The sequence below is a fragment of the Corapipo altera genome, unplaced genomic scaffold (genome assembly GCF_003945725.1).
Source record: "Corapipo altera isolate COAL_440 unplaced genomic scaffold, ASM394572v1 23, whole genome shotgun sequence".
Lineage (NCBI taxonomy): Eukaryota > Metazoa > Chordata > Aves > Passeriformes > Pipridae > Corapipo > Corapipo altera.
In genome coordinates, this window is record NW_020884878.1 from 7715350 (window position 1) to 7740036 (window position 24687).

The following is a 24687-nucleotide window of genomic DNA, read 5'->3' on the forward strand; positions in this document are numbered from 1 at the left end:
TGAGAAACAGGGGCCATTGCCCTGCTGCCCATGTGAGAGCTGTGTAAGGCAGATGCTTTGCAACATCTCCTTCACGTTATTTGAGATGTGTTTCTGCTTTGCTTTACCTCAGCAAAATATCACTGCTCTGCTGGACTTACTAAGGCTATCTTGGGCCAGGTCATTCTTACAGAGAGGTGTGTTCTGAGAGTGCCATTGAACTCTGCAGGTGTGATAAAATACCTGTAGTCGTGAAGAAGAATAAGGCGATCAAGCTTTATCAACTGTTTGTGGGGTCACCATGCTCTAAATCTGGATAGTAAGATGTTAATATTTGTGCAGATAATAATGGGCTGCAAGGCTTCATTCATGAATATGGGAAAAGGGGTTTGGTCATCTGTGGTAAAGATACAGATTTTTTTCAAGATGATAACAACTTTTTTCTATTAAGTTTCCAAATATTCTTCTGTTCCCTTCTAGCTGACTGACTGCAACAGCTTGCCACGAAATTTCAGTAAGGTAGAGAGAGCTAATGCATCCATGAGCAGCTTCTTGGATCTAGGGGCTCTCTTTTAATACTGCTGCTGGTTGTTTGGGGCTCTGATTGCGTGTTCTTTCACATGCTAATGTTGGTGATTTCCATTTTTTAATCATCTGAATGTATTAAATATGCCATTAATTTATTTTTATTACTGCCTGTACTTGTGCAATAGACATTGGTTAGTAAGTTCTGGCCAACTTCAAATCAAAGCCATTTGCCTACCTGAAGAGAAGCTGGCACTTTCAGCTAAATTGCTGCGCAAAATAACAGGAAAAGATTTTGAACTAAACCTTCCATTTAATTACCCAGTTGCAAACAATGGGTTGTTGAGTGTCAAAATTGAGGCAGTTTCAATTACTGGAACAATTATGGTTTAGAGAATTGTTGCTGGTAGGTTTAAGAATTTATATTACAGTAATGGGCAAGTAATCCAGGTAATGGGCAGTACAAGAGTCCATAAAGATGAAGACAGTCTGACATAGTAGACTGAAATAAAACCTTCCGATTTTTTTCCCTCTTCACAAATGTATATAACCAAAAGCCAAGGTCTCAACAGAGTTTTCTATCTAACATCCAAGATTTATGGGGTGAAAGTAAAATCTGAAGTAAGAATGAGATTTTTTTTTCCATATAGGCTTTTTTTTTTCATAGAGAGAATTACCCAAATCATAAGTCCAAATCCTTACTGGGCTTACATGGTCAGGGTGCAATGCCCTTGCCCTATTGCTGAGGACCAGCTTCACTCTGATATTTAAATGATGTCTTAAGGAAATCCTGTGCTTTGTAGAAGGAGAGGTAACCACTAAAAAGTGGAAATTGCTTGTCTGTCAGAAGGCTGGGTGATGGTGTGACATAATTGTTTGTCCAAAGAAAATCTTCTGAACTGGTGTCAATAAGGGTATCTTCTCTTGTCAGTATTGAGTTCCTCACAGGATTGCTTTCCATCTAGTTGCATTTCATGCTGTTACATAATTTCTTCTAAAGTTATGTTGAAATGTGGATATAATATTAATACATATAAGTGGTGCAGTGTGTAATCTGCTGTCTCTTGAGCTTAGTGCAAGTGGGTCTCCGTTGTATGAAAATGAAGCTGATTATTATAAACCCTCCAAAATGACAGCCCTTTCGGAAGTCTACTGTCAGTGATTCATGTATGCTTGATTCTCCTCTGCATTCTGGACACATTTTGCCATCCCTTTATAAAGAGACTCCCCAGAGGTAAACAAAAAGGGGCTTTGTAGGACTTCTGGCCTTCGAATTGTTGCTTTGTTGTGTGGTTTTTTTAAATGAAGTGTAGACCAGGAGAGAAAGCTTTCACAATGCAGGAGGTTACAAATGAGTTACAAAGAGGTGAAGAGAGCAGCATCTCAGGTGTTCAGCTGTAGTCCTCAGGTGACACCAGGCCTGACCCTCCTTGCTCCTGCTGTGCAGCAGAAGGATGCAGGTCTCTAGCAGCTCTTTACCACACCCACCAAGGCTCCAAGAGTGCCTGGGATATGCTTAGGCATGGGATGCCCATGTTTAGACACCCAGATGACTCCACAGCCTGTGGGGAGAAGGGAAGCTGTAGCCCTCATGACTTTAATACTTCCGCGGGGTACAGAGTCAAATTGATCATTTGTGATTAAATATAGTTTTCAAACTTTTTTCAGTCTTCATCTGTTACAACTTATAAGAAGGGAGAAAATACTGTTTTCAATTAAAGGCTACTTATGTAACAACCTTGTTTTGAATGCTAATTCATGAATTACTGGAACCCGACAGTGCTGATTTTTAATTTTCCTCGGTCACTTCAACACATATTTCTAATTGAAATAGATTTTTTGCTAATCTCTTTCTTAAATGCTGAGGACTTTCTGTCAAGTAAATTTCTGTCTTTCTGTATTTAATTTCTGTTAAGAACAGTCCATTTTGTTACATCAAAGTGTTTAAAAATTAAATCTGTTTCTTCTTTTTTCTCCATTCTAGCAGAAGTAACACTGAAGGGTAACAGAAAAGATAATTTGTCTAACTTGTCTCTAAGTTTTCAACACTTTATCTTTGCAGTTGGTTCAACATAGCCGTGGTGCTGATCTGACTTTACTGGACAGAAACAGAAAGGAAAATAAATGTTTCTTTGTAGTACTTTGACCTTAAAATACCCCAAACACCATCCATCTTCTTGTGTTATTTGTGTTATTTTTCAATTGAATCACTCAGCACAGTGGGTCAAAAAGTCAGAGGCCACCATTTCTTCTCCCTGCTAGCAGGATAGAAAGCTTTGATAAGAACAAGTGTTTGCTGTTTTTTTGTTGTTTTGTTCTGCTTTTTTTTTTTAAATGTAATTTTAAGCATTGGTAACCATCAAGACTTCAATTTCTATTTCTGTTTAAAATTATATATTATTTGTTATGGAAAATACCACTTTCCACCCATCAAATTGCTTCTGTAATCAAATTGTTTCTGTTTTCTAGACAGAAAAAAACCAGTTGGGTTTGCAGTCCATTTTTACTAAAACCCTGATTTGTAGGTCCTTTTCTTTTCCCACTGATATGAGTAGACCAAACTCCCTTCCCTAATGGGAGGGGCATGTCTGTGTCCATTTCTTTCATAAAAGGCGGACAAAGATCTCGAGCTTTGGTTCAAGAACAGTATCTTCTGGGGTCACTCTAGGTTCAGCCTAGTTGAAAAATTTAGCAATAAATGTCATGTCATTATTTCCAAGTATTGAAGAGCGATTGTATCAGAGTGACCACTGCGGAGCTGTCGGTGCTGGCAGTGGGTAGCACAGGTTTGCACTGCACTGCAGGAAAAGTTGTTGGGTTTGCAGTCTTGTCTCCGTGCTCATCAGCTGGGAAAGGGAGGCAATGCCAGTGCTGAGTTAGACTGAGGGCAGGTCCTGCACTTTTGTACTGCTGGGAAAGTCAGGAGATGCTTTTTTTGGGGTGAGGTTTTTGGTTGGTTGGTTGGTTTGTTTTTTGTTTTGTTTCATTTGGTTTAGCTTTTGGATGAAACTAGTGTTTGAAAAAAATTTACATAAAAGAGCAAGAGCCAGTCTGAGTAGTCAATAGCCATTTTTTGGCTTTTGCTGGGGACAAGTGTTTTTCAGGTTACACAATTTGATCACGTTGGATAAAGACTGACTGTGAGTCTCCTCAGCTCTCTCTTGGTCTCCTTTGCTGTCTCCCTCCCTCTTCTCTGCTTCTCAGCTTAGGAAATGTTTCCAGTAAAAGTTTAATCGAAACGGCACACTCCCAGGGAGCTTTAATTCAGATGAAAATGATTTTGCTGATAAATTCCTTGGAACTCCAGAAATGTGAAGTAATTTTACCTGAAGGATAATTTATTATAGACATGTTGCCCATTAGCTGGCAACATAATCTCCAGCAATGATGATGAACAGAGATGATCATGGATTGTACTTTTAAAATGCCTTTCTGAGTAGAAAAGCAATTTGGGATCCACTTACATCTCAGTAATGAAAATTAGGTAAGGTAATAAGAGATTTCATTTTGTGAATGAATTGACAATGCAAATATCAGGATTTTTAATTTAGGTTTAAGTGGAGTAATGGCTACTCATTCTGATGCATCATTAGTCATATTGCTTTTTAATGAGGGATTCACTTTCTTTTCTTGGTTAGCTCCAGCACTGATAGCAAAGCCCAAGGAATGTGTAAATGTTTAGGGGGGTCTGTTGAAGATGTGTCACCGCACTATTTTAATTTTAAAAAGGAAGAAAAAAGCAGTTTTCATTCTATGGTGAAGAAATGCATATTTTCTTTCAATGCAAGGAAGATGAATAGTGCAGAACTGTGATTGGTAGCTTGTTGTAAAAAAAAAAAAAAATGCAAACCACCCAAACAATTACAGTAAGATACATTTTGAAATAACTTCTAGAAAATATAGAAGGAAAATTGCGTTGAATGGACTGCTCATGAAAGGGACTATCTTCATGACAGACAGTGGGAGGAAAAAGTATTACTTTGGCCATCTCCAACATGGATGTCATATAAATAGTGGCAGATGAAGAATTCTTCTTGCCCTAGCAAACCCACTCTATGCCCCAAACACCTTGTTCCCCTTCTGAATAGATCTCTGTTCAGCATTTTTATTTCTTACATGTCTTTTTTTTTTTGTCTTGTCCTATTTTTTTCTCTTTTTCGTTTCTATTCTTTAATTAAGAGCTTGTTTTGATGTTCATTGAACTCAGTGGGAATCTTTCCATCAAATTGAATGCATTAGGTCAGATTCATAATCAGCAGCCACTGAAACAACGTAACAATAGTTTTGTCACACACTAGTGCACTGTCTTAAATGGGATTTGCTTTAAAAAAGCAATAGAACTAATCCATTATAAACACTTGTTAGAGCAGAGTTTTGACTGTATCTGTGTATTTACCAACACAATTTCAACCAATTTAAGACAAATTGAAATTAATTCAGATTTTTGCTCCAGGCAGGAGCATAGGGCAGTTAATTAAATCAATTTAAACTAGCATATTTTTAGGCACAGCAATGTGATATTGCATGTTGACTACGTTTGGGTTTTGTTGCATTCCTTCCTTTGGTGGGCAAAGCATTTTGACTTTCTATGAAGACAAACTGTAGCGTGATGAAACGTGGTGCATTGAATGTAGACCAACCCATTCAGAGCTGGGGGCAAGAGAGCAAGTTTCTGGGATGCAAACAAATGTTTACCAAATCTCTCTTTCTTGGGCCTGTTTCTATACTCCTGCTGCCCCATAAATATTGTGCATCTTGCAGGTCTCTGTGCTTTGCATAAGTCTGAGCAATCCAGAGACTCTAAACACTGTCGAGGCAACGCCTGCCCTTCTGGAGCGGAGTCTTCGAGGAGATCTGCAACCTTTGGGGTCTCCATCACAAAGCTACAGCCTCACATTTTTACTCTACTGTTTTATTTTTCTTTTTCCTTGGCCATGGAAATGCCCCTTCATCATGGATATCAGAGAAAGGTGCATGAGCTCCTGAGCTGACAACCTAAGGGAGTGGGTAGCAGAGTGTCAGGACCTCTCCAGGAGGTTGCTGTGTCCCCATGCCACACAGTAGTGAAGAAGAGGTTGCACACAGCAGGGCAGTGGAAGGAAAACCAGGCAAGGTAAATTTCTCTCAGGATAACCAGCAAGAGGCATCACATGCCTGGGACGCTGCCAGTAAATTAAGAATCTTCTCATCATCTTCCTTTGTGACCTGCTAACCTTCCTTTGAAATACTTCCCAGGAACAGTGGTGGAAACTCAGTTTTGCAGCAGTCACTTTTCGACCTCAGAAGGAGTTATCTCCTTCAGATCTCTCTCTGACTCTATTGTGAAATGTGAAAGAAATATAGGCCAGATCTTCTCTGATACCACTTCGTAAATTCACGGGAATCCCAGACATCTGATATGGTGAAGTCATTCTGTATTGCTTGATTCCATGTGAGACACAACATTTCCCAGCAGATTGCATGATACTGGACTAGCATCCATTTCTCATGATGGCTTTCTTGAAAATTTCCCTTCTTTTTACAGCTTATAAAAAGAAAGTTGATAGGGTGAGGGCTCCAGAAGATTTGTGAAAGCACTGAGTCACTGTAGAAGTTTTAATGTATTAAACCAACATTTTGAAATAAAACCAAAGATGAATGTGTGCTAAGCAGGCCATGTAGCTACAAGAAAACGTTTCTGACACTGATAGAAAATGATGTATCCACTCTGACTGCACCAGTTCTTCTTTTGGAGCAGGAAATGTAAATGAACTTTCAGTATTTCCAGAGATCTGTGCACGGCCACAGTCCCTAAAGTTTCAGTTGTGTTCAGGCCTTTGGGTTACTGAGGGGTTTTTTTATACAATTCAGCTGATTTATGAGATTTCCTGTTAAATTTTATTGCACCAATGATTTTTCTTTGGTTCTTTTGAAGTAGAAAACATCATCTCTACAGCAAAAGCAAGTTGAAAGTCTTAATGGAGCATAAAAATGTGAAAGGTCATGATTTTGTAGCTTTAAAGTAGAGGACAGTGCAGTACTTGATACTCTTAGAAATATGAAAAGTTAATGAGGATGTTTATTGGTAATAAAGAAAGAATATTCTCCCAGACCTTTGATTTTGGCTACTTGAGTACTGACTTTTTGTGAGTGTACTTTTATAAATGAAAAACTCTTCTCATTCTAGGACTGTCACATTTCAAAATCACTGAGCTAGGTAACAACACAATACAGAAACTTTGTCCCAGGGAGATTATTCAGTCATCCTAACACCCCGTGCTGCTTCTCCCTTTGAGTGCAGACTGTTGATTGCATTTACCTGGTTTCTAGGGTCATATAGATGACCTTTATGTGTTTGTCCTTGCTAAAGACCTGTGGCTGCAGGCAAATTTGTAACCAAATGAGAAACCCTTTCTGTCAAGGTAGGTTTTACAAGTCTAGGTGAATCGTAGTAGCACTGTTTACAAACTCTCAATCTAAAAAATGTCCCCTGATGTATTTTTTTTCTGATTTTGATTTAATCTGAAGTCTTAAAAATATTTTTTATATGCATCCTAACAAATGTTTTTAATGAATGTGTAGGAACTTAGGTAAAACAAAAATGCCTTCCTGCTGTATCACCTAATGGAATAGATCTTGAACAGTTCACTTCCAGCTTCTTGCAGGTGTTTTCTCCAGGTCTGGACATGAAAAAAGCATTTTGTTACAGTGTTTACTATCACTATTGTTGCAGGCAGAAGTAATGAGAACAGGTCAGAAGTGGTCGTGGGAAAAGCCAGGACAGGGCCAGGAGCAGCACAGGTTTCCTTTATCTCATTGATACAGTGTCCTGTTTTCTGTCGTCTTTGCAGCAGTCCAGCACGGGGGACCTGAGGACTCTGAGGAAAGGATTGTCCCCGTACCACTCTGAGTCACAGCTCTCATCACTGCCGCAGTATCAAGATGCCCTGCAAAATGTAAGAGAAGTTTCCTTACCTATATAGACAGAGCCATGGGTTTCCCTGAAAGTGGAAGGGGCATGTGAAGATTATGGGGGAGCTCTTCCAGGTGCGAGTTCACCCTGAAACTGGTGGTGCAAGTGCACAGCTTAAACCTGCAGCTGTTGGGAGGATGGGGAGCCCCTGGAACATTGATCTTTACCTGAATTTGGATCATTGACTTCCCAGCGTAGGTTTTCAGTCAACTGACAGTCACTGTTGTGCATCTTTAAAGCTAGGGTGAGTCTTGCTATACCTGCAGCTGCTTCTTTGTAAATGCCCCGGGCCTGCATTAAAAAAGCTGGTTGTGGATGAGGCTTGCCAGGTGTCTGGCAGTGTGTGGTCAGGGTTGCTTTAGCAAATAAGTTCTTAGGCTCTTCTGTATCACAGATGAGGTTTATGTTTCCTAAGATTTGCGTGCATTGCTTCTTCTCAAGCAACAGAATAATCTCTATTAAAGCCTGTTGCAGAAGATGGATACTGTGCTGCTGTGCCAGGACTCCTCCTGCACCATGTATCAGGCATGGCTGAGGATCCCGAGCCCTGCCAGATGATTGCCTTCCAGATGTTCCCTTCGCTGCTTGGGCCTCTACATTTGCTTGGTGACATTGTTTTCCAGATTGCAGGCAGAGTGTAGGTGCAGTCAGAGAGTCCTGGTGGGAGTGGGCTGTGAGTGTTGTGAATGTGAACAGAAGCCTGATGACAGCACAGCTGGAAAACCTCCCTGTCCTGTTTCTGGGGCACTGGTCAGCAGAGCTGTGGGTACTGTAGGCTGGTTGGGTACTGTATGTAGCTGTGGGTACTGTATGTTGGCTGCTTGATTGGGTAAAAGTCATTCTTTAGATTTAGTGTATATATTAGAGTAGTAAAGAAGGGAGCAATAATAATTTAATAATAATTTAAGAAAGTTTGTGTAAATAAAATTCCAGTATGAAAGCAGATCCCCTTTCTGTCTCTGCTGAACTGCAAACTTCAAGCCAAATGATTCGAATGCTTCAAACCAAAAAAAAGAGAATAAAACCATCCAAATGAATATTCACTTTTCTAACTTTGTGCCCCCTGTATAAAGATAGGAGACTTTGCAGGGAGTGCAGAAAGACATGAACCTGAAGATGTTTGTCTGGCTGTGCCAGCCTTACAGTTTTGGGGAGTTTGCTTTGCTTCTCTTGTCCTCAGGATTTTTATCCCCAGCTTCCAGGCAGGCAACGCTGAGTCAGCCCGTGCTGGTTGCCCCAAGAAGTGGTGCTACACTCATGTTTATCTTGTCAGTCAGGCCGGGATACAGCCAGCAGCTCTCTGCAGAGGAGCTGTGCCGGGGCTGAGACCTGGCAGGAGAGTTTTCTGCCTGAGCATCAGCCCCCGCAGCTCACCAGGGCTCTGTGAGGGCTGGCAGCAGATGGTGCTGCCTGCTGGAGCCCTTCCTGGCCACTTGTCCCTATTTTCTTTCCTTCCTCAAGGAAGAGGTGGCACCTGGCATTTATGGAGAGGCCTGGGTGCTGTGTGACACTCACCTTCATCTGTCACCCTGGCTGTGTTCTGCCTTCTTTGCGGGAAGATGGTAGAGAAGAAACAAAACGAGCTTTGGATCCAAATCCACATCCTCTGGGATACTTACATAGCCATTTATTTACATATTCCTATCAAAATCCCTTTGGTTTTTGGCTTGACATGATATATTGTTTTTGTGATGAAGGACAATGATCACAAATTCATGCAGATGTCTGAATGTCTTGGGCACCTCCCAGAAGTGGACACTGAGACATACTGGAGTTTCTCTGCCGCTTTTTTTATTGACAACAGGCCTAGGTTTGTGAGAAATCGTTTCTCTCTGTGCCTGCACAAGCTTCATGCGAGTGACTGATGGAGAATTGGTGTCAGCTTCAAAGCTGTCACATCCATTCAGAGTTTCATCATTGTCACTGCCTGTGCAACTCTTTGAGGAAGTTCCTCAGCACATCCCTCACTGTCACACAGTTTACAAGCCGGCATCACTCCAGCTCTCCATGGCCCTGACGTACCTCAGTTAATGACACAGTTCAGCGTTTCTAATGGATCCTGGAAGGGTGAATTGAAGATTTGTTCTGTAGTCTGCCGTGGTTACCAAATATCCAGGGAAGGCAGTCCCGGGGGTTAGTTCTGACCTACAAGACCCTGGCCTGTGAAAGGGAAGGTGTGATATGTATGTTAGCTTGAACTGATAGCAGACTGGTTGATCTCCCCAGCTCTGCAACCCAAAGTGATCTCATGGTGTATCAGAGGCTCCCTGTGTCCACTGGGAGGTGAGGGTGATTTCCTTTGGCTCAGACACATGAGAGGAGGTGGCAACAAGCTCCCTGAGGGACTTAGATTTCCCTGGGTTGAGAAGGGCAGAGCAAGCTGGCTAGGCTGACTCCACTGTAGAGATTTGTAATGGAAGTACTAAGGTTGGTGTGGAATGAGTGTGGGTGGAAAAGTGTGTGTAAAAACACCAGCAGGAATTCTGGAACAAGGGGTACTTTAGCCTGTGCTCATGGCCAAAGATATGACTGACAGCAAACAAATGGGTAAACACCATAGGATGAGTGGTTTATGTCAGGACCAGGAGGTCTGTGCTGTGATAAGGCCACAGCACAGATGGCTCATCCCTAGAAGACTTGTTCCCTGATAATGGGAGCAGTGTTACACCATGATTCTTCTTCCTATGGTTACAAGAGGAAGGATTAGATAATGTGCCCAAAATGATGAAAAGGAGGCAGCAGGCAGCAGCTTTCCTAGGGTTTATGGAGGGTGAGTAACCAAGATGCTGAGATAAAGGTCAGCCTGTAATAACTGCTGACTCCTAAAGCATGTGAAAAATGTGTCCCAGAACCCAGTTCTTTGCTGTCAATGAGGAGGGATGTCAGAGCTGTCATTAGGACTTGCTAGTGGGTGTCCCTGGTCCTCTGTGTCACACGCAGTGACCCTGACAACCTTTTGGTGAATGTGTGAGTTTGTAGGTGTTAAAATAACCTGAGCAACAGGTTAAAATAATCATCACCTTCTCCTTCCTTAAGTTGTTGTACTGAGTTTGTAGCATTCCCTTGCTGAGGAGCAGGAGTTCCTAGTGGTTCCCTGTCTGAGTGCAGGAGGATGTGTCTGCACGTGCTATAGGTGGTGGCTGGAGGAAGGGACCTGTGCTCATCTGGAGTCTGGAGCTGGGAATGCCTGGGGAAAGTATATGAAGATACACTCTGTGAAAGCTGAGAAAAGCTCTCTCTTTTTGAGAAGACAATGATGATGGTGCCAATCCCCAGCCTTTGTATGTTCCTGAGGACTACAGTAAGTATCTCTGGATAAAAGTGAGATTTCCATTTGGATGCTCAAAGCTGCATTTCTGAGGAGTCTAGACTAGAGGCCATACTGGGGAGTCACAATTTCTTTTGCCTCCCTAGAGCTACTTCAAAACCAACAAGATCCATAGGAAAGTGCAGAGAAACAGAAGTGTGGTTATGTAGTGGAGAACACTCAACTGAGAGGGCTGCACTGTCTCTGTATTTTTCTCCAGTGTGCATTTTGTGCAGGATGCAAAGCCTGGGAGACACCTCTGGCTGCCTGGCTATAGCACCACTAACTCCTTCCCTTAATTCCCACCATGCTGTCACAATGAGCCACGTTTTGTAGCTCTGCCTCGTGGAGATACTCGGGGGAGGTGTGTTCCGTTGTGCCAGATGGCACACATGCTATTGCAAAAACAAACCCAAATGTTTGTGGTATGTAGGTGTAAAGAGAAGCCATTAGATGGGGTGGGAAGGGATGACGAGAGTCCTTGGCTGAAGCACTGGCTGGCTGCTGAGCCAGTGAGAGTGGTGATGAGGAGAGGTGATACGAGGGCACATAGTAACTAAACCCCAACCCCAACGACCATCCTCTCTCTTCTGTTTGGCTGGAAAGATGATGGTCTCCATCCTCTTCAATACAAGGCCAAGGCAGAAGAAAAGCAAGAGAGTGACTCGGTATCTCCCCCTCAGTTCCCTGCAGAGGAAGGACCAAGCTGGCTCCTGCACCAACCTGGCATAGGCAAGAAGACGTGGCTCTGGCCCAAGTGTGGTCTTGGGTTTCACTGGGGAACCCAGAGCAAGCCTTCTAGTCCCTCAGTGGGAGTAAATTTGTCCCTCTCAGGAATATGAACTGGATCAGCTTCTTAAAGCCAACCTGACTTTTAAAATCAAGTTTGAAATGGCAAGAGACCACCACACTGTTGCCATTGTGGTGTCTGGGAGATGCACCCAGAAGAGCCAGGGGAACCCTCTAGGCATTGATGCCCCTGCAGAGTCAGCTGGTGCACTGAGGACCTTAGCAGGGCCCCAGGGTGCACAGCACAGCACAGCACAGCATGGCAACCCTTCCACTGCCAGCACTGCTCAGTGCTGCATGAAGTCCCTGGGCTGGTTGGTGCCTCTGCCATCCCCAGGACCACCTTTGTGTCTTTAGCATCTCATTGTGGCTCTCAAGATGTCTTCAGCCCCTTCTGTTGCTCCACCAAGCCCATCTTGTGCAGTGCTCTGATGGTCCCCCTGCCTTCTCCTATCCCTGTGCCCCATCCCTGTGGCTGTCAGGTGATCTGAGCGTTTCCAGTGTGCATTGGAGGACGACCCCAAGCTGGTTTCTCACCTTCCCACAGTGGTGATGGCCATGGTCCCTTTTTAGGCAGGGGGAAACAATGATTTAGGAACAATGATGGCAGAAGGCAGAAGCTCCTTCCCACCAGCTTCATTGATACCACCAGGATGCTATTGAGCAGACAAAGAGAGAAATTCAAGGCAGCTAATTTGCTGCTGCAGCAACAGTGGCTGTGGAAGGGAAAGTAAAATGAAAGGTTTGTCACCATTTGTGACTGGGGAGTGCTATTGGGAAGCTTCAGAGTGTATTACCAGCAGCTGAGAACAAGCTGATCCATTTTTGAAGGCAGCTGCCCTTCATCAGCTGTTATTCCAGAGGCTCTGAGTGGCGGGTTGCTTTTTTCCCCATGACAGCCAACCTGTACAAAGTTTGCCAAAGACAAAGTTTGGGGATTTGATGAGCAAAAGAGGCACTGACAGACTGTATCCATAATCTGCCTTTACAGGTATTCACAGGAGGCAAAAAAAACGCATCTGCTTTGAGGATCTGCTGTAGGTTCTCATGCTTACTTGTCACATACATTTGTGTGGGACTGGAAATGGGTCAAGGAAGAGGCAGGGGCACAGCAGACCCTTGCTCTACCCCAGGCCTGGGAGGGCAACCAGGCTGAAATGGAGGCATGGAAGGGTAATACAGGTGTGGGCAGGTATCCTCCTGTGTCTGCATGCATCCTCTACCCACCCAGAGGCTTTCACCTGGGCCATCCCCAAATCAGATTTGCTTCAAAATCAGGAAAGTGTTAAAAATATCCACTGTTTCCTTCTGAAAACAAATGTACTTGATGTTCTTTTATTAAAAGAAGTAGCACCTCTCAAAATCCTTACGCTGACAGTGCCCCTGTGAGTCAGTCAGAGTTAGCGCACTTGTCTGCTGGTACAAGCATGGGTTGCTTTGTCTGGACAGACTTGTTCTTGTTCTGTTCACTTGTGTCAGGTAGTTATGGGCTGCAACTGCTCTGAATATGTCATGTTGGCAATAATTTCACCATCTGAGGGAGCAGCTGAAGCTGTTGCTGGGACGTTTTACCAGTGTGCACCTGCCCCAACTCCCCTGGGCTATTACCAACCCATACAGTGACCGCCCTCCTCTCTCCTGCCAATGCTGGAGGAAGCTGGCTCACCAGCTGTGCATGCACCAAGGATTCTCCTGAGCCTGGAGCCGAGATCTTCTGTGAGTGTGTGGTACTGGGAAAAGACACCCTTCCTGTTTGTAATGACATCCAGTTGCAAACAACGTCCTGACTTTGTTTTCTGTTTGGGACAGTCCTCGAAATTTTCCTTTCCCTTCCGTGCCCTAGCACAGCCCATACGTGCCTGCTGGGGAGAAGGGCTATTCTTTTGTCAAGTGTCCATGATGTTTGTGCTGAGAAAGCAATAAAACAGTTAATTTTTTTCATTATTAATCGGAGTGCCATGTAAGCCCTTTTTGTTACTTAAGCAGACATGCATGCATACCAGGAAGACCATGATGATGCAGGAGGTGGCTGAGCCACGCAGACTAGCTCTGTCTGGCTCCTGTGTGGACCCAGCAGTTAATTCATGGAATTTGAATGTTTACATGACCAGCTGCTCTCTACGATTAAAGGCAGCAAATTAAGTAATGCCAAAGGAGATTAGCATCTGCAATAAAGTCCCTTGATTTGATAGGGAAGATGCTAATACAGACTACTGATGGCTCTGCACTCACTCCCGTTGGTGGCTGGGATCTGTGTTGTGCTGGGTAGCTGCAGCTGTCCGTGGGATCTTCCACGTGTTTCTTCTGGTGTGCCTGGTGGCAGGGTGGCACAGTGTCAAGTGCTCGCAGCTGCAGGGCAGCCCACTGTGTCTTTAGGAATGTAGGGCTGTGCAGCCATTTAAACCCACAAGAAGGGAGCTGGTGGTTTGTTTTGAGCTGGATGCTGGCAGGCTTTCTGCACAGTAGGCATGGAATAACAATAACCAAGTGTCATCATCTCTTTGGATCATCTGCCATGCAGACAGGACACAAAAAGGACCTGGGTGCTCCCTGGCTCTCGTGACGGTGTCCCATGCTCAGATATCAGAGGTCTGGCATCTCTGCAGCAGGGTGGCAAAAAGGCTGTTCTTTGCATGGTGTGATTTGCAGAGGAGCCCGACTCTTCTTTGTGCCTCCAGGAAATCTTCTTGTAGCCAGCAAGGAGCCCTGGGGCTGCTGCCAGGGTGCCATCAGGGAGCCTTGTCCCTGCAGGACTGTGAGAGGAGCTGGACCCCTTCAGGAGCACCACTCATGGTGGCAATGGCAGAGCTGCCACGGGCATGTGAAGATGCAGCAGGGAGGAAAAGGACTCTGAAGGAAGGGAGGGCGAAATGTCAGCCCGGAGTCATGTCACGCTTCAGCGCCACGCGGCACCGGCGCTTTGTTTCAGACATCAACCCTCTGCAGCTGCAAGGCAACAGAGGACAGGAAATGTGGCCCGGGCTGCAAAACAATGAGGGGGTTTGATCTGCCTTTGTGGGGCCCAGGGAATTTCTCAGGCTGGTGGTAATAGGAGATATTTTTTGTGTGTAACTGCCCAGAAATGCCACTCATCTCTGTGTGAAGGGAGATACCTCTTTCTGAATGGACCATCAGTCTGTGTGAGCCCAGTGCTTGCCTTTGATGCTGCCTGTGCTGCTTTTCTGATGGGGACACCATGCTTCAGGGTTTTGGTGCGTTCCTTCTCCCATACCAGAGTGGCCTTGTGCTCTCAGTCCTTGATTTTGCTGCCAGTTTTTCCCATCTGCCCCCAGCAATGTCTGGCTGGAGCTGCTCCAGGTGCTTCCTTAAACTTGTAGCCACATGCACCATTCACAAAAACAAAATGTGCTGGGCCCCCCATTCTGTCAGCACACCGGGACTTGGGTGCCAGACATGGTACCTTTCCATGGTACTATCCAGCTCTGCCACCCACTTTCTATGAACTGTCAGCATGTTACTGCCTCCTGCTTGTCCTTAACAGTTCCTAATTTGCAGAGTGGCATTGACATTTCTGTTTACGTAAAACACCTGGATGGTGACAGGTGCTAAGGAAGGGTCCAAGTATAATTCAAACCTGGGTAAGCAGGCGGCAAAGAAAACCACTGTGAGGTAAATAGATGTGCCTGGGAACTTTATTGTGAGTTGTCTGGCAGTGCCTGATGTAATGTAATTTTCTGTGTTCTGTCTTGGCAATAAAAACTTCACAGTGTCTGATATGACTCCATTAAGCTTTAATGTTGTCTGAGGTATGCCATTAGAAAAGTGTGGCTTATTTAATCAGGTTTGAATTCTAAATATCTGCTTGTTTTTTGAAATGGTAGACAAACATTTATAGAAGGCAAGGAGATGATGTGAGGTTCAGAAGCATTAACGTTTGCTTGTATGCTCCAGGTTGGTCTGAAGCATCCTCAGTACCTGGGCTGTGCCTGTTAGCTGAAGTAAAATCGGCATGACGTTCTCCTCTGGGTTTTGAAACTTAGTCTTTTGCAGCCTTTCTGCAGATCAAAAATAGCTCTCTTGGAGCTGAGGTAGGAGAGGGTGTCATTAAAAGATAGAATGTAATTGAGCAGAAAGAGATTGAAAACTGATGGCAGGACCAAGGTTTCATGTCTTTTCAGGTCCCTGGAGAAATGAAGGAGAAATTGTTTATCACAATTTCTTTGTTCTTTTTTAGATTTCCGATTCAAAACCTCTAAAAGAGCAGACACCTGTCGTCCCTAGTTAGGCTCTTTTCTTCTTGGGTTCCAAAGCATTCCCACTGTTATTAAGCCTTACTTTACCTCTGTGGAGGTGTGTCATTATCGGGACTTTGCAGTGTGCCCTATTACTGACACTCTTATTAATTTTGTTCCTCCAGACACATAGGAAGGGAGTATTGATGGCAGTGCTTGTCACATCTGTGCTGGACCATATCCCATGCAACCAGAGAGAGCCAGCAAGGACTCATTAGGCATCTTGGTCTTATACACTGGTAATGACATTGTAGCTTGGTACAGCAAGATGTTTTCCAGCAGCTGCAAGTTGAGGCCTCTGCTCTTCATTTTTTGGTGTCAGACTAAAAAGGATCATTGGCAGTATTTGTGGTCTTTGCGTTTCCTTTCTAACATTAACACTGTTACTTTGCTGATGAACTTTGGGTTCTTGGCTGGGGCAGTGAATGGGGCTAGTTTGATTTGCTTTGTTTTCTGCTTTGGATTGGAGGCTGTCAGTGGATCAAACATCATTCTAGCAATAGAGAACTGGGGAACTTACCCCTGTGTGTAGAATATAGCTTCAAGAATGCTCTGGCATGAGAACCTACAGAGATTCTCTCTTTCTTAGTCAGTGATACAGCTGGACTGTGAATTTCCTTACAGACTTGGAGACTGAACCACAAGCCCAGCAGGCTCCAGTGAGAGGTTTCTGGGAGGGTCTGGAACAGAATTTAGCTTCTCTGATGGATTTGTGGTTTGGGCATGCACAATATGGGGTTGGTGGAATGGGGAGGGGACTGATGGCGTGTGGGAACAGTAAGCTCTGAGAAGTGCATTGGTCCCATCACTAATACCACCAAATATCTGGCACTGATGTGCTTGAAATGGAGGAGCAAGCAAGGGCTGAAAGGGGAATGTGTTCGATGGTACTTCAGTACTGCTGTCTGCACAGAGGTTGCAAAGGAATAGCTCTTGTTGCTGTTTCCCCAGTGGGAGGGGGCCTGGATATGGGTATACTTGGCACTGGCCTCCCATGAGGGATGCAAAAAGCTTCACCAGGATCCTCTCAGGACACTGCAGTCCCAGAACCATCCTGGCAGCAGAGATAGGGCTGTTGTTTCCAGGGCTGAACTTATCAGAGATCCATGCTACAACAGTCTTGAGTGTTCTGAACAGCCACAGTGATCTGCAGAGAAGCAAAAGCACCAACTTGCCAAAGAAGCATTGGATGGGTCACACACGGTTCCAAGCCTCTGCTTCCCTAGGACTTTTGCTACTTAAAATGTATCTTGGAGAAGTATCTTTGGGCCTTCAGGGTGCAGTGGTCAACAAACCCTGTACATAGGGAATACAGGTGCTTGCTCCAAGTGCTTTGGAGCTCAGAGACCTGACCTGGATGCCTCCCCTCCCCCCACCTTAATTAAACTGGTGATCTCACCACTGGGCAGGTCTTCCTTTTAAGTGGGGTGACTGTGGCTGTGGCTGAAGCAGAAAGGAGTATACTATTTCTCAACAACTTTATTATAAATTTTAATGGCATCCTCTTTGGTGATTTCTGAGCTGTCTTATAGCACCATTCATTTATATAATTATGAGGTGCCTCAGCCACATGTCTGAAGTTGAAGACTGAACCATCTCTGAGCTACCAAACACTATGAAAACCTAGAAAGTGGAAAAGCCATATGTCCATACAAAGACGGTGTCTTTGAGATAACCAGACAGGGAGAGGAAACTGAGAGTGATGCATGCCCCAAAACTCACCATATTGCTTTTTGCCTATATGGACAATTTCTTCTTCTTGGGATATAACCAGATTAACCTTGCTATTATTGTCTGTCAGGGTGCTGAGTCAGTTGTGTTCCCATGGCTGTGAAAATGTTAGTTATAGGGAACAGGAAGGGCATGGGTTTCTGCAGTGATGGATGTCTTCAGATTAGCTGAGTTAGAGTGCTGGGGTGCAGCTGTGGTAATTCTTACCCAGTTTCCAAATGCATCTGTTTTAGGCATGAGGAATCCCCTCCATCTGTGCAATTTCACCTACTGCCTTAATGCTGACTTCTTGAGATTTCCCCTGGCCTCCTGCCCTTCTTCCAATCTCATATCTCTGATCTCTGGTTCCCTCTCCCCTGAGTTTCACCTCAGCTGGTTTCCTGCTGGGCAAAATACACATCCTCCTCTTTCTTCCCATTCCCTCCCTTCTCCCAGTGTTGGCAGTTTTCCAGTATAGTAACCTTGACCTTATCTCCAATTCCTTCCATTTCCTCCCCTTCAGCTAACAGTATCGGTGAACTCTGCCCGTTTTCCTCTCCTCCATCCTCCAAAGGCTGACCGTGCATCCTGCTGGATATGTTGTCATTTCTTTCCTTGCTGACTGCAGTCCTGTCTATTCTGGCCTCCTTTATGTGTGCCACTATGCAGGAAGCTGATAGGAGTCTGGCTGAAGCTTTTTTTTTTGTGGACCACACTGAAATCAGTGGGAATGAAGCACCAACCCCCTTTAAAAAATGCCAGCTCCTTGTGTCTCCAGAAAGAGCTTTTCCTAAGGGCGCAGCTGCACAAAAACACTAAGTGCAGTCATAAATATTAAGCCAGCCTTAGCAAGGTGGTTGCTTTTTCTGGTTGCATCCTACAGTTGCAAAGAGCAGGAATGTTGGTGAGATCCTTGCTTGCTCCCCCATTTTCTGTGCATGTTTGGCCTTTTGTAGCAACAGCCTGGCATGGTGGTGAGGTCTCTGTGGCTTGGGGCACAGCGGGCAGTGGCATGGCTGTGTGGTGCACTTGCCATTGCTGATGACTGCACTCAGCAATTTGGGCATCTGTTTCAGTTGGCTCGGGGCTTTGGCTTCCAAGCTAAGGATCAAGGATCATGCCTATTTTAGAAATGAAGTAATCTGTCACTTAGACTCTGACTGCAAGTTTTGGGTCTACCTCTTTTGCTGCATCCTTCATTCTTTAACATTATTTTTCCCTTCTTCAGTCAAATCCTCTGCCTGTGTTCACAGGCTGCTCAATTGATTGACCTTGTGTGATTTCAACCACTTGTCTGAGAAGAAAGGTGACCCTTTGAATGTTTTTTTATGTGATACAATATATCCAGTGCATCACTGTTCTTGCAAGGATTACTTTTATCTTGTCAGTATGGTGATTGGTTAGGTATGATCAAGCTCTTTAGAAAACATTTCTCTCTAATCATTCTGGTTTCATTTGTATTCTGTAATAATTTTGAGAGTGATTGCGATCATAGAAGTGCTTTGTAGCTCATTAGTGACTTCAGTTTTGTGAGGAGAAGCTACTGCTGCCTGTCATACAGAAGACTTCGTGATCTACTCTAGTTTGACCAGAAAACTGTATTTAAAATGTTGTCAGCAGCAGTATCCAACAGAATTCCTTTTACTTTGTCAAATTACTCTCAGAAATATTGGATGTTAGACCTTTCCTTGGTATTTCCTGTGATACTTATGAAAAGGGCCATGGGGGAAGATTCATATCAAGTATCATTAGTGGCCACAAACTCCTGAATATTCTGCTTTCAATTGTCATGATTCTGGTCATTCTTGGAAAGAAAGCAGCTTTCATGATGAAATCAGAATAATTACGCCTGTATTGGTGTCTTTGACCTCTGTGAGATGCTGATTCTGAAAGGACTCTGTTGCATTTACCAGCCCCATGAGAAATTTTTAACCCATTTTACAGTCTTAAGTTGCAGCCAGTTGTGGACTGGCTGGATCCAGCCCTTAGTACTCCCTCCCCAGCCTCTGCCTTTTCTGTGTGATGTTATGGATGGGGTTGCTGAGGACATGTCCCTAGGTGGGCATAGCTGCAACAAGCACTAACCCTCTGCCAGCAGGTCCAGAACCATGTGAGCGTCTCTGGGTCTCTCTGCTTTCCCAGTCTGTTAAATAACCTTGGAGAATTATTGTGGGGTTAGTAAGTCTAACTTTCCTTTTTCTGAGATGTCTTCCTCTGAGAAGGAAGTTTTTATATCACCAGCAAATCAGTTCATGAAGTTTGCTGTTATGAGTAAATGGCTGTTGGTCATGATGTGGGTTAAACACAGATCAGTGGCCGGGGCTTGAAAGGCTCCACGCCTTTTTGTCTGTAGCCTAGTGAATTAGCCCATCTTTTTCTTTAATATATGCACACGAACACTTTTATTGGTAAAAAGGCCCCTACAACTTAAAACATTTGGAAGAATGAGAGGTGATGAAGTGCCCCTCCATTGGTCCTCCTTTACTGTGGGGGTGGTGAGGGGCTGGAACAGGTTGCCCAGAAAAGTTGTGGATGCTCCATCCCTTCCCTGCAAGTGTTCAAGGCCAGGCTGGATGGGGCCCTGAGCAACCTGATCTTGTGAATGGCATCCATGCCCATGGCAGGGGGGGTGGAACTAGATGACCTTTAAGGTGCCTTCCAACTCAAACCATTCTGTGATTCTATTATTCTATGATTCTTCTGGCTTAGCTAGCTTGCATAGAAGGCAAAATGATGAGACAAAGCATAAAACATGCTGTGTTTTTAAACAGGGAAAAAACGAGAATTGAGTGTCTGGTGTTGTCTGTGAAAGCATTCCTGGGATGGTGCTACATGCCGCTCTGCCATCCTAATTTGCTTTCAGAGGCCCCCAAGTATAATAATTCTTTGTGTTTCCTAAAGGATGTGAAGACTAAATACAAGTTTGGTCAATGACTTCATTGTTGATTTCTCCCAGTGCTACAAAGCAATGCAAAAATATTAGGGACAGGCAGGGTGCATCTCATTGAATAAAGATATTGTGTCTCTCATAATCCAAACTGGATGCCTGTAAAAAAAGGCAAGCCCTATGAAAAGTGCTTACAAGGCTGGTTGGACAGCAGAAATCTTTTGTAGAATGTAATTTCGGCATCTTTCCCAATGGGACCCTTCATGCAGGAGGACTGGCCAGCATTTTGGAAACAAACCCAACCAACATTAGGTTTGTACATCTGCTTGTTTTAAGGTTGCTTTCACAATTTTCTCTGTAGCTGAAGATTGGTACTTGATGTCCATGGGAAAACGTTGCCAGAGAAGCAATGAAGTTATGCCAACTGTTTCTTTCATAAATGCAGCTTCTTAGAAATGACTCTTTTAAGCTGGAAAATCATCTTGTTTGCCTTACTCCCTTGTCTAGAAGGATGACTAGTGTTTGATCTTGTCCTTGTACAAAGTTATCCTAAGGGAGCAAAAAAAATGTTTCTTGAATCAATTTAGCTTTAAACCAGGGTGATCTCCTGCCTGAATACTTCTAGACTGAGTGATGGTACGCTTAAGTGGCATTAAATCAAGTGGCTTGTGAGGAAGGGGTGATGGTGTCTTTTGTCTTTGCAGGTAGATGAAGGGGATTGAATTTGAGACAAACCAGTGCTCAAGTTTTTTTGATATTTTCTTTCTCCTCATTTAAATCACCTAAAGGGAATTAAAGCGTATCTTTTCTTATTTCAACAGGGACCGGGTCGCATGACATCTGATCTTGCATCTTCTCCTGCAACAGGGTATGTCCCTGTTGGTCAGAAGCCAGAGGCTGTGGTGCATGCTATGAAGGTAAGGCTGTGCAGACCCCCACAGCCAGGCAGTGCAGTGCCAGGTGGTGCAACAAGCTGAGTGGCAGAACTGGGCATTTGCTCTTTTTGTGGAAACAACTGAAAATAGAAAGTTAATACTCAGGCAGATTACTGGTAACCAGCACCTGTATCATGATGAATAATCATTGCTTCAAATAGTTGCAGGGCTAAGCAAGATTATGCACAGCTATTTTTTGGAGGTGGGAAGCCTCCAACAAAAGCTTCTGATGCTGAAGGTGTTGGTTACCCTTTCTGTGCATCAGTCCTGCATAAACTGAGTCTCTGAGGTGACAGCAGTGAACTAAATGCTGATGCCTGATGCCTTGCACAGCATTGCAAACTCATGTGATACCTTTGTTTTTCTGACACTTTGTACTAATTTGTTTTTTATTACATTTAGTCATCCAAGCCCTGACGCAGTCCAGACTACTGCTGTGGGCTTTTTCTTCCCAAACTGTGGGGTTTGTACCTTTCTGTTCCTACTCTTCATTGCACTTGGTGAGGTGGTGGTGAGGGATAGTATTAAGCAGAGTTGGCAATGTTTTTAAATTACAAGATCAAATACTTATAAATTGATTATGATCATATTCTGGGGAGAAATTAGGTTCTTATTTGCTTTAGGAATGACAGGACTGAATTTATTAGTAAGGGCAAGAAACATAAATGGTTTTAAGATGCAGTTTGATGAGCTTATGGAAAGGATTGGAAATTAACGAGGAAGATTCTTGGAAACTGAAAATTAGGTTTGGAAGGTCTGGTGCAATGACTCATATAAAGCAATTGAAATGAAGTTGGATGACTGGTTGTTTTCATATATTATTAATCCCTCTACTTCAGAGCTTTGTTGATTCCTAGAAAGAGCTGGATGAAATTCTCTGTGATTTCATAATTTGGCCAGTGGGGTAAATTTGTCTGTCTTCAAGTGCCATGGCTTGAGTCAGGAAGCGGGTGAAATAGCAGTCACATCTCCTGGGGCATAAATGAGCTCACGTGATGTGTCCTGCTCACTCACTTGAGGTTAAAAATATTCTCACAATTGAAGTGAGGAGGAAATTCTCCTGCAGGTCAGTGTGGAGGGAGGAGAAGGTGTTTAGTTTTTCATCCTATGGCCCATTTCCAAGGATCATCTGAAAACTGAAAAGACTGAGGAAACTGGTCATGGTCTGAATCTCTTCTTCTCCCTTGTGGCACAGTGAAATGTGGTGAGCTGGTGGTCTCCAGCTCCAGCTTGGTTTTTTGGCCATAGCATGCTGTAGCATGTGGAGTGGGTCTTAGTTGCACCCTGCAGAACTGGGCAGCTTTTCCAGTGCCACCCCTGTCATGTAGCTGGTCTACTAGCTTAGACTCTCACCTCCTGTGATATGACTTTCCCTTGAGGAGGAGAAGAGAGCAGCCTACAAATGAGACTTTGTGCTTTGCCTATACCACATCAGATACTAGAGAAAGCCCTTCTTGGCTGTGAAAGGAAGTCCTTATGGCTCTAGCAGGTTAGCTCCTTACTGTAAGGAAAGGCAAAGAGAGATGGAAGGATCACGAAGATTATCAGAGGAATGGAGCACCTCTCCTATGAAGACAGACTGAGGAAGCTTGGGTTATTCAGCCTGGAGAAGAGAAGGCTTCAAGGAAACCTTATAGCACCTTCCAGTACCATAAAGGGGGCTTATAAAAAAAGAGGGAGAGGGACTTTTATGTCAGGTAATGACAGGACAAGGGGCAATGGTTTTAAACTGAAAGAGGGCAGGTTTAGATTAGATGTTGGGAAGAAATTCATTAACTCACAGGGTGGTGAAGCACTGGGACAGGTTGCCCAGAAAAGTTGTGGATGCTTCATCCCTGCAAGTGTTCAAGGCCAGGCTGGATGGGGGGCCCTGAGCAACCTGATCTAGTGCATGGCATCCATACCAAACCATTCTATTATTCTGTGATTCTATGAAGCTGGCTTCATTTGTCTTGTGGGATGCTTGCATGCAAGTCTGTCCAGAAGTGATGTGGCCGCCAGGACGCGGCTCTGTGCCCACGCAAAGGTCACTGAGGGACTGTGCACTCCACATGGATTTGCAGGGCTTCTGGATTGCTTCTGTCTGCACCCACCTATGTAATGTACCCCAGGCTTTTTCCTTAGGATTTTCTGGCAGCTGAATGCTATCTATGTGGCTGAAGCATTGCCTACAATTTACCATAAGTTCTTCCTTGAACACGTTTAGGGTTTTCTTTATTTTTGCTTCTGAAATAGTTTTGTTTGTTTGCACTTACTAAATAAGGAGCAGAACGACAGGTTGGCACTTCTAACAGCTGTTTTTGCTAACAAGAATAAAAGGTACACATGCTACAGTTCAGTATCTCACTGAACATCAAAGCACTTTTCTTAGGAACTGAGCAAACCTGCTAAAGATATGGGGAGGTGAGGAGGAGACAAATGTAAGAGAACGACATTTAGCCTATAACCCAGCTGCCCCCACAGCAGCAGCCTGGACCTCTTCCATGCTCACAGAGCCATCAAGCAGGTGATCATCACTCCCACTAATTGTGGGTAAGGTAGGATTTAACCTTCCAAAACTAGGGAAAAATCCTAGCAGGTCATATGGATTGTTCCACTGTTGAAGTAGGATGCTGTGTTCCCCAGTGCTTTGTTCAGTTGACTTATGAATCAACAAACTCAGTGAGGTTTGCACCCTTTGGAAAGCATTCCTCAATCCCAGAGTGCTTTTTGTCACAGAAATGAGTACCTCAACTTTCAACTCCTCTTCCAACGTGCTGTTACTGTCATTTGGACTCTTTGGTGGTGTTTTTTTGATTGTTGGTTTGTTTTTAAAATATGTTTATATTTTGGCCATGGGGGGCCAGTACAGCAAGTCAGAAAGGAGGTGGATGTGATGGACCTGGTGATTTTGAGGTGACACTGCCTTGGTCACAGAGGTCAGTGCAGTCACAAAGAACACCTGAGATGTTCCTTATTTTATGTATTGGCAGGGAGAAAGCCAGATGAGCCAGCATGCTCATTGAGAGCAAGGTGCATGTTGTCTTCAGAAAGTTTCCCTGGGTTGGGAAGCATCAGAAATCACAGGAGGATGTACCCCAGTTTCTTAAACCCACACTGAATGCACAGTCCTTGAACTTTAGCTGAGCCATAGACAGCTGATGTGAAGGTATGTCCGTAGTCCCCAGTGGTGTAACTGGAGGAACATTAACCTGCTCCTTCTAAACAGACCAAAAGGCACCTGGCAGGATTTAAGAATGGCTGAGGCTGGGTCAGCACTAAGAAAAGGCCTTCCTGTCTTTCTTCAGGAGGTGATTTCAGTCTTCAGAGTGCATTTTCTTCCAACATGCCTTTCCAGGGTAGGCTGTTGA

General features: G+C 44.1%; 1 protein-coding gene across 2 annotated transcripts in view; it reads left to right on the plus strand.

The window, feature by feature from the left end:
• CCDC85C (coiled-coil domain containing 85C) overlaps positions 1–24687 on the plus strand; it is a 110853-nt gene that overhangs the window by 77301 nt on the left and 8865 nt on the right. The window contains exons 3-4 of one of the 2 annotated variants that reach the window (XM_027637817.1): positions 7335–7439; positions 21224–21319. In XM_027637817.1, coding sequence (XP_027493618.1) covers positions 7335–7439; positions 21224–21319 — 201 coding nt within the window. The remainder of the gene's footprint in view (positions 1–7334; positions 7440–21223; positions 21320–24687) is intronic. The other variant, XM_027637818.1, reaches the window with a different exon arrangement.